This window comes from Oncorhynchus kisutch, linkage group LG3 (assembly GCF_002021735.2).
Source record: "Oncorhynchus kisutch isolate 150728-3 linkage group LG3, Okis_V2, whole genome shotgun sequence".
Classification (NCBI taxonomy): Eukaryota; Metazoa; Chordata; class Actinopteri; order Salmoniformes; family Salmonidae; genus Oncorhynchus; species Oncorhynchus kisutch.
In genome coordinates this window covers 27,155,724-27,165,161 of record NC_034176.2, presented here as the reverse complement: position 1 = coordinate 27,165,161, position 9,438 = coordinate 27,155,724, and the positions used below count along the sequence as shown (strand labels likewise).

At 41.9% G+C, this 9,438-nt stretch overlaps 1 protein-coding gene across 2 annotated transcripts; it reads right to left on the bottom strand.

Annotated features, from left to right (window-relative positions):
• Nucleotides 1–3,027: 3,027 nt before the first annotated feature.
• Nucleotides 3,028–7,787, bottom strand: LOC109879249 (BTB/POZ domain-containing protein KCTD9). 2 transcript variants are annotated; one of them, XM_020471436.2, is made up of 12 exons: nt 7,457–7,787; nt 6,740–6,861; nt 6,594–6,637; nt 6,405–6,501; nt 6,215–6,273; nt 5,988–6,116; nt 5,767–5,834; nt 5,564–5,659; nt 5,314–5,463; nt 5,098–5,203; nt 4,863–4,996; nt 3,028–4,625 (listed from the first exon to the last, which is right to left on the bottom strand). In XM_020471436.2, the coding sequence occupies exons 1-12, from the start codon at nt 7,502–7,504 to the stop codon at nt 4,509–4,511; spliced, it is 1,170 nt and encodes a 389-aa protein (XP_020327025.1). In that variant the 5' UTR covers nt 7,505–7,787; the 3' UTR covers nt 3,028–4,508. The 2 variants fall into 2 exon arrangements, with proteins under 2 accessions (XP_020327025.1, XP_020327019.1); XM_020471430.2 differs by having other exon boundaries at nt 5,988–6,131; nt 7,457–7,681.
• Between the last annotated feature and the right edge of the window lie 1,651 nt (nt 7,788–9,438).

The following is a 9,438-nucleotide window of genomic DNA, read 5'->3' as shown; positions in this document are numbered from 1 at the left end:
TTCATGTAGGGTTGTGGTCTCTCTTGTCATGTGTGTTTTGTCCTATATTTTTAATCCCAGCCCCCGTCCCTGCAGGAGGCCTTTTGGTAGGCCGTCATTGTGAATAAGAATTTCTTCTTATTAACTGACTTGCCAATATTAAATAAAGGTTAAAAAAATATAATAATAATGATTTTTTTAATGCTACTCTTCCTGGGGTCCCGCAGCAGTTATATACAATTGAAAATATCATGACATTACATTTCATAACACTTTACACAATACATTAAGTGTGTTCCCTCAGGCCACTACTCTACAATACATATCCATGTGTAGGTATATGTAGAGTGCTTGTTTTATCATGTGTACAGTATGTCTGTGCTTGTGTGTGTGTCTATTCACAGTCCCTGCTGTTCCATAAGGTGTATGTTTATCTGTTTACTAAATCTGATTCTACTGCTTGCATCACTTACCTGATGTGGAATAGAGTTACATGTAGCAATGGCTCTATATAGTACTGTGCACCTCCCGTTGTCTGTTCTTGACTTGGGGATTGTGAAGAGAACTTTGGTGGCATGTCTTGTGGTGTCCGAGCTGTGTGTACCGAAGTATAATTACACACATTTCATAAGTGTCAAAGGCTTTTATTGACAATTACATGAAGTTGATGCAAAGAGTCAATATTTGCAGTGTTTGACCCTTCTTTTTCCAAGACCTCTGCAATCCACCCTGGCATGCTGTCAATTAACTTCTGGGCCACATCCTGACTGTTGGCAGCCCATTCTTGCATAATCAATGCTTGGAGTTTGTCAGAATTTGTGGGTTTTCGTTTGTCTACCCGCCTCTTGAGGATTGACCACAAGTTCTCAATAGGATTAAGGTCTGGGGAGTTTCCTGGCCATAGACCCAAAATATTGATGTTTTGTTCCCCGAGCCACTTAGTTATCACTTTTGCCTTATGGCAAGTTGTTCCATCATGCTGGAAAAGGCATTGTTTGTCACCAAACTGTACCTGGATGATTGGGAGGAGTTGCTCTAGGAGGATGTGTTGGTACCATTCTTTATTCATGGCTGTGTTTTTAGGCAACATTGTGAGTGAGCCCACTCCCTTGGCTGAGAATTAACCCCACACATGAATGGTCTCAGGATGCTTTACTGTTGGCATGACACAGGACTGATGGTAGAGCTCACCTTGTCTTCTCCGGACAAGCTTTTTTTCCGGATGCCCCAAACAATCGGAAAGGGGATTCATCAGAGAAAATGACTTTACCCCAGTCCTCAGCAGTCCAATCCCTGTACCTTTTGCAGAATATCAGTCTGTCCCTGATGTTTTTCCTGGAGAGAAGTGGCTTCTTTGCTGCTCTTCTTGACACTAGGTCATCCTCCAAAGGTCTTTGCCTCACTGTGCGTGCAGATGCACTCACACCTGCCTGCTGCCATTCCTGAGCAAGCTCTGTACTGGTGGTGCCCCGATCCCGCAGCTGAATCAACTTTAGGAGACGCTCCTGGCGCTTGCTGGACATTCTTGGGCGCCCTGAAGCCTTCGACACAACAATTGAACCTCTCTCCTTGAAGTTCTTGATGATCCGATAGCTAGGAAGTTTAACACAAATGGTATATATTTACAACAGAAACTATTTAGCTCCAAACAACAAGTAATTTCTTCTAAGGAGGTAAAATAGGCAGGAGAGAAAAACAGATTGATGATCAGAATGGAAATTACAGACTGCCTGAGGCCCTGCCTGGCCAGGTATTACCCTATGTCCCTGGAAAGAAAGCTGCTGATTGGCTAATAAAATTATGATGATTGTCGTGACCTTATTCCAATAGGAAAACCAACGCTTGGCATTGCGCATAGTGATTTTAGACTTGTGTGCGGCTGCTCGGACACGGAAACCCATTTCATGAAGTTCCCAACAGTTCTTGTACTTACATTGCTTCCAGATGCAGTTTGGAGCTCGGGGGTGAGTGTTGCAACCGAGGTCAGATGTTTACGCACTACGTGCTTCAGCACTCAGCAGTCCCGTTCTGTGAGCTTGTGTGGCCTACCACTTTGCAGCTGAGCTGCTGTTGCTCCTAGATGTTTCCACTCCACAATAACAACACTTAAAGTTGCCCGGGGCATCTCTAGCAGGGCAGAAAGGTGGCATCCTATGACGGTGCCACGTTGAAAGTCACTTCACTCTTCAGTAAAGCCATTCTACTGCAAATGTTCTATGGAGATTGCATGGCTTTTTTTTCTTTCTGTCAGCGAGGGCTGCCTACAAAAAAAACTAAATTAAAAATATAGTTTACAATTTGGATAAAACCTTGAGAGAAAAAAACACATCAATGAAGAAAGTAACTATGAACACAATTTCCATTTATTTTCAACTTATAGCCTCTTGAAAGGAAACTGCCCTATTTGCAAAATAGTAAATGTCACTCACAAATTCCCTTAGCCTGTACATTTTGGCATGAGGTGAGACATCACAGCCAAACAAACTCCATCTTCAGCTATCTGTAGAATTGTCATTTAGCTAGAATTTACTATGCAACTATAGGAACATCCCTCCAATCATTGGATAAGCACCAACACAACCTTTAGTGAATAGACCTACTTCCACATTATGAATAGGTAAAATACTTACATTTCCCATGGTTTCAGACAGGCTGCCAGACTGTCTCTTCAATGCTGACAGTAGTTCCACCACCAACCACAGGACATGTTTGTCTTCTATTCGACAAATAGTCAGCCTTACTCTATCTGAGCAGTTAATGTGTCTGAGGTTGTATTGGCTCCTTAGTCCCATCACGTCTGAGGTCACAAAAAAAAGTGGAATTAAAGAATAAAGGATCCACTCAAAAATATATTGCAGAGCAGCACGAAGTATCTCCACTTCAGGAACCCAAAGGGCATTTTAAAAGCCTAAAATTCTTTGGGCATGATTGTGCACTTTTACAGCAGCAACAATTAAATTAATTAGGCACAGGGCATAGACTTATTTTGGAAAGTTAGTGAAAAGATACCATTATTTAATTTGCACAAGTAATTAATTACACAGATAGTAAAAAAAATAATACCAGTAATTTATTGAATTACATTTTTGTAGTTGAGTGCAATAATTATAGACAGGGAAAGAGAAACACACCTATTTAAAGAACTTTCATCCAATAGTTCTTGAATACAATGTTATATCAAACTAAATAACCATTGTTCTTTCAAGGTTCTGATAATGAGGATCGCCACACTCAAGGTGCAATATTCTTTATGATTGCCTTCATTATCATGACAGATGAGTACCTATTGACAGTGAAATAGAGTATAGAGGGAATATTGCATCTCAAAATCTTTCAGCCTCAGCCAGAGAAAATGCTGTCTTTTAACATGCAGACATTGTTCTAAAAGAACTGATGTGAGATTGTAAAAATCACAGTCCAGCAGTGATAACATTTTGCTATCCTAATAACGTTTTGGAAGCACTAGATTTGAAATACATTGTTACAATCACATTTAACTTGGTGTCCTATGAGTGAATAAAACTGAAGTTATTGACCAACACATACCATTTAGACATTTGTGCAAAGCAAAATTAAGACATGACTGAATGAGATGCCCTGTTCATTGGTTGTCGTCTCCTTGAGGGGAGTGTTATACAACTAAGTGCTACACAAGCTTGAACACGACAGTAACACAATTAAAACACACATTCACTGTGATAACTTATCATATTTGGATATGAAGTTCATACAACAAGAGCCAAAAACTACAGTGAAATGCATGCAACTAGATATCAGACAGGGGTAGAAAATAAGGAGGTAGATTCAGAGAGAACACCAAAAACGACAGGCAGCAAGGAAGAAGAGTACATTGCATACTTGAAATTCAGTTGAATACAGGTCAACACCCACAGTCTTATATGAAAAATGAATTCCACAGCAATTGTGTGGTGCAATAACAGCAAATTATTTGCCATTTTCACCATGCTACGGTATGGCTTTGACTTAGAAAATAAACATCCTAATCATAAAGCATATCTGGCACTTTAAGTACATTGATAAGTATGTACAGTCACAATGTCATCTCCCATTTATGCTTTACCACAGTCTTGATTGAGGCCCTTTTTTACTTTCATGCAATTATAGTTTGATAATCTTTGATTTACAGACATTAAATAATCAAGAAAATACACATCTAGAAATCATAAAAATAAGTTAGGATTGAATCCAGATATAATAGTAAACATACATAAAGAACATTCAATATTTTGGTTTTGCTAAATAAAATAAGGAAAGACAGACATTTAAAATATTCCACTACATAACAGAAACGAATAACCCTGGATGTGCTGTAGTGCAAGAGATTTAAAGCTAGTATATCAGGTGGAAGGAATGTGGGATGCCACGGATGTGCATAAAATGCATGTATTGCATAAGGGTCCAGGAAGCTTGATATAGTAGGGGTGGGTGGGATTTGCTGGCATAATAACATCGTAGCCAGGCATTCATGAGATTAACCAGCCTGAATCCAGGTGGGATGTGCAGGGGAGTCATCTAACACTCTGAGACATGTGCAATGCAGTCAGCATCTCTTCAAAAATGGCCCCCTTCACATTGGACCCTCTCAAGTTGGCCTCTTGTAGGTCACAGCCAGACAGATCACAATTCTGTGATGAGTAAAACAAAAAACTGTCAGTATTCTTGGTACTACCCAGTCAGTACTCTTTGCAATAACCTTAGATGTCACAGTAATAAAACTGTAATACTTTTCTTAAAATGGATGCTACTTTATGGTATCTGAAAAAACTTGAACAATTATTATAAGAGTTGTCTGATTCCATTTGTTTCAGATTTACTTGATCATTTAGTCTTAAGTTTAATCCACTTAAATACCTTCTGCTTACCTCAAGATCAGTTCCTGCCAAAGTGGCACCCCGTAGGTTACAATTCTTCAGTTTAGCATTTTTTAGAGTGGCCACACGCAGATTAATTCCAGTCATCTGACTTCCCTCCATGTCAACACCTTTTAGATTGGCACCTAATAAGACATACATTAGACGTTCAACACAAGAGGTTATACAAGTGTTACCAGTTCCATATTTCTCATTCTTCTTATAATACAAATAAATTAAAGTTCACCCTCCAAGTTGGCCTTTAGACCAGATGGGTCTTCAAAATTACATCCTTTGAGAGACGCCCCCTCAGCATTTGAACAGAGCATTTTTACACCCTGCAAGTTAGCACCCTAAAACAGAGAAACAAAATGAGTCCCCTCAAAATACTGTTAATTTTTCAAATGTTGACACGCTGTAACAGGTAGGCTTCACAAGCTAATGAAGGAGCTAATGGGTTTACATCGAGGTTGGCCCCAGAGAGGTCAGCCCGCTCCAGGTTTGAACAGCATAGGTTGGCATGTGTCAGGTTGCAGCGACTCAGGTTGGCCATCTTGAAGTTGATGTAGCGCAAGTCGAGGCGAGAGAGATCAGCACCACTGAAATTAAGTCCCTTTTGGATGGAGACAGGTATTATTTGTCATGGTCACATTTTAGGTACACTGCATCGAATGTTCAGCAGTGCGTTGTCCTTGTGGAAAATGTGGTTTTACCTGACAGCGGAGCTCTGATTTGGTGGGTGTAGCCAGCAGAAACCGAACAAACTCCTTGCGAGAGATGGGAGAGTGGTCCTCAGGTGGCTGGTTATTCTGGAGAAAAGCATGTGGTGACATGGATCAATATGCTGTGACAAAATTAAATGAATCATTTGAAATATGGAGCTTGCTTGTCATCCATAAGGCCATGAATTCATCACCTTTATTGCTACTTCCAACTGATCAGCCAGCTGCTCAATTCCAAAGAATCGAGCCTCTTCCAAAACCCCTGAAAAACAGATTCGATTTACTAATCAGAGCAAATATGTTGTCAAGATTTCATGCTGTAGTCAACATGCACAACTGAAGTGATATCATTCATCTGTGAGCTTTATCGTAGAATAAAGATAATGAAAGTGTCACCTGTAAATGCCATACTTACCAAGTAAATTGATACCTTCATTGATAATGAGCTGGCCATGTCGCAGGTAATTAAGAATAGGCTCAAAGTATTCTGGGCTGCGGTCAATCAGATAAGCTCCCCGTTCATCCTGCTTGTTACCCCATACATCTGCAGAGCAAAGAGCTGATAATTATGGGTAAATCACAACAGAAAAGGTCTCATGTATAAGGTCAGCCGTGTTAGAGGTGACAAACTTCATTGTTTACCCTTCTCCCGGAACATGCGAGCAAGCATGCTCTCTGGCTCCTTGCTGACCAAGGTACTGCTGTAAAAAGAACCATAGTTTGTGAGGAAAAAAAGTGACCAAAGAAAGCAGATTTCAATAATATTAACAGAGATATTCCTATGTGACTTTTGATATTCATAGACCATTGAAACAACTCCTCCATTTCTTACCGTGTGGTGGTGAAGAGACGCCCCCCAATATTAAGGGTCAGCCAATCTGTGTGTGCCCTAGGCAGGCCGTCTGTAGTCCTGACATCAATCTGTGGGTCTAAGATAACATTATTCAGAGGGATAACTCACCACATTCTTCAGAACCAAATGGTTTGAAAAGACTAGGAAAGAATTAGAGGACAAACCCACCAACAAAGGGGTCTCCCTCTGAGACATACAAAACATCATCATCCCTATAATAAAGGGATAGTAGAGAAATTAATATGTATTATTGGCTGGAGTAAGGACATTCCAAAGACATAAAGCTACAAAGTGTTGAAGGAAATGTACACTACCTGATGAGCGCTATGTCATCTATAAGACCACCCTTTCCATTGTATAAATTACAGGCTTTGATTCCCAACTTATTGCTTGCTACAGATAACAGGTCGGCCAAGGTCCCATACACAGCTACAACCTAATGAAGGAAAACAGAGCTATTGTCACAAAACATACTTATTTGGGAAAACCCATTCTATCTTGCTAGCAAACTAAAAGGTAGACTCAGCAATATAACATGACGATACACAGCTGGACGACTGCTTATATAGATGTCAACAACAAAGTTAAAATCTTCCAAGACTGGCACCAGTTCTTCCAAATGTGCCCCTCCCTTAAAACATACCAACAGTGTGACGAGGCAATGGTGGGTGGCAGGTTTAAATGTTGTTTGAAAAACTTGACTTCTGTAAGAAGGAAATGGCCCCATTTTGAATGATGTCATATTGCTGAGTCTACCTGTAATGTAGCCATATAGCTAGCTAGGAAATTAGTTAGTCGATAGCTACGTTTGTTCGTGTTCCCAATGCCAAACAACCTCAGATTAACTAGCTACACAAATGATATGGGCCGCGTAGCATCGATGCAACTAAGCGAGTTTGTTGGGACATTTGTCTGTTACAAACTCGCTTAGTTGCATCGAAGCTTAGGGCCGCATTAACGTTACATTACATAGACAGTCTTACCGTACAGTTAGCTATCGTTAGCCCAATAGCTAAGCTAACTGTACGCACCTTGCCATTTTTGGACGTCCCGTTCACAAAAAGAGTAACTCTTCTCATTCTTTGTAACACGTTTAAATACCAATCCCAGAACAATGAGCCCCAGCAAGACGTTCCAGAGCAGCTCGCTAGCAGATTTGACAGTGGGACGAAACGCAAGAAGAAAACTCCAGCCTACCAATGGAATGGACATATTTCTTAGGGGTTCACAATCAAACCAATCAAATTTTGAAACAGAAAGTAGGTGAGCCAATCAAGGGACAACATTGGGTGTACTCGCTTTAACAAGCCAGTGCGTGCCATCATTCTTGAATATGGTTAAGTATTTATGTCACACGGTTCTTGTATAGCCGGATCCACACCCGCTCAGTCGTATGGAGGTCAATTAGTGTTGAATTTGGTCAACAACAAAAATTTATGAATTATTTGCGATGTGAGATTTATTTGATCAAATAGAACTTTCGTAATGCTTAAGTTGTTAAGAGTGTAGGACACATGACATCCCTGGAACTTTGACATAAAACATTTTATATCGGAGTTGTCACAAGATGGCTATGCATATTCATACAATTATGCTAGTAGCATAGCATCCCCATTGGATACAGCCCTCATCGAATATTTAAAAAATGTTTTTAGTGATCTAATGATTCTCTCTCTTCGCAGGAAAATCTGCAGAGCTGGGATGGTTGTATCTCTTTTATATACACTGCTCAAAAAAATAAAGGGAACACTTAAACAACACAATGTAACTCCAAGTCAATCACACTTCTGTGAAATCAAAGTGTCCACTTAGGAAGCAACACTGATTGACAATACATTTCACATGCTGTTGTGCAAATGGAATAGACAACAGGTGGAAATTATAGGCAATTAGCAAGACACCCCCAATAAAGGAGTGGTTCTGCAGGTGGGGACCACAGACCACTTCTCAATTCCTATGCTTCCTGTCTGATGTTTTGGTCACGTTTGAATGCTGGCGGTGCTTTCACTCTAGTGGTAACATGAGACGGAGTCTACAACCCACACAAGTGGCTCAGGTAGTGCAGCTCATCCAGGATGGCACATCAATGCGAGCTGTGGCAAAAAGGTTTGCTGTGTCTGTCAGCGTAGTGTCCAGAGCATGGAGGCGCTACCAGGAGTACATCAGGAGACGTGGAGGAGGCCGTAGGAGGGCAACAACCCAGCAGCAGGACCGCTACCTCCGCCTTTGTGCAAGGAGGAGCACTGCCAGAGCCCTGCAAAATGACCCCCAGCAGGCCACAAATGTGCATGTGTCTGCTCAAACGGTCAGAAACAGACTCCATGAGGGTGGTATGAGGCCCCGACGTCCACAGGTGGGGGTTGTGCTTACAGCCCAACTCCGTGCAGGACGTTTTTAATTTGCCAGAGAACACCAAGATTGGCAAATTCGCCACTGGCGCCCTGTGCTCTTCACAGATGAAAGCAGGTTCACACTGAGCACATGTGACAGAGTCTGGAGATGCCGTGGAGAACGTTCTGCTGCCTGCAACATCCTCCAGCATAACCGGTTTGGCGGTGGGTCAGTCATGGTGTGGGGTGGCACTTCTTTGGGGGGCCGCAAAGCCCTCCATGTGCTCGCCAGAGGTAGCCTGACTGCCATTAGGTACCGAGATGAGATCCTCAGACCCCTTGTGAGACCATATGCTGGTGCGGTTGGCCATGGGTTCCTCCTAATGCAAGACAATGCTAGACCTCATGTGGCTGGAGTGTGTCAGCAGTTCCTGCAAGAGGAAGGCATTGATGCTATGGACTGGCCCGCCTGTTCCCCAGACCTGAATCCGATTGAGCACATCTGGGACATCATGTCTCGCTCCATCCACCAACGCCACGTTGCACCACAGACTGTCCAGGAGTTGGCGGATGCTTTAGTCCAGGTCTGGGTAGAGATCCCTCAGGAGACCATCCGCCACGTCATCAGGAGCATGCCCAGGTGTTGTAGGTAGGTCAAACAGGCACGTGGAGGCCACACACTA

Excerpts from the sequence above, each read along its gene's own strand:
- LOC109879249 (XM_020471430.2), bottom strand. The coding sequence starts at position 7,504 with ATGAGAAGAGTTACTCTTTTTGTGAACGGGACGTCCAAAAATGGCAAG. Across the intron at positions 6,862-7,456 it reads GGACGTCCAAAAATGGCAAG|GTTGTAGCTGTGTATGGGAC; the intron begins GTGCGTACAGTT and ends TTCCTTCATTAG. Across the intron at positions 5,835-5,987 it reads TGAAGGTATCAATTTACTTG|GGGTTTTGGAAGAGGCTCGA; the intron begins GTAAGTATGGCA and ends TCTGTTTTTCAG.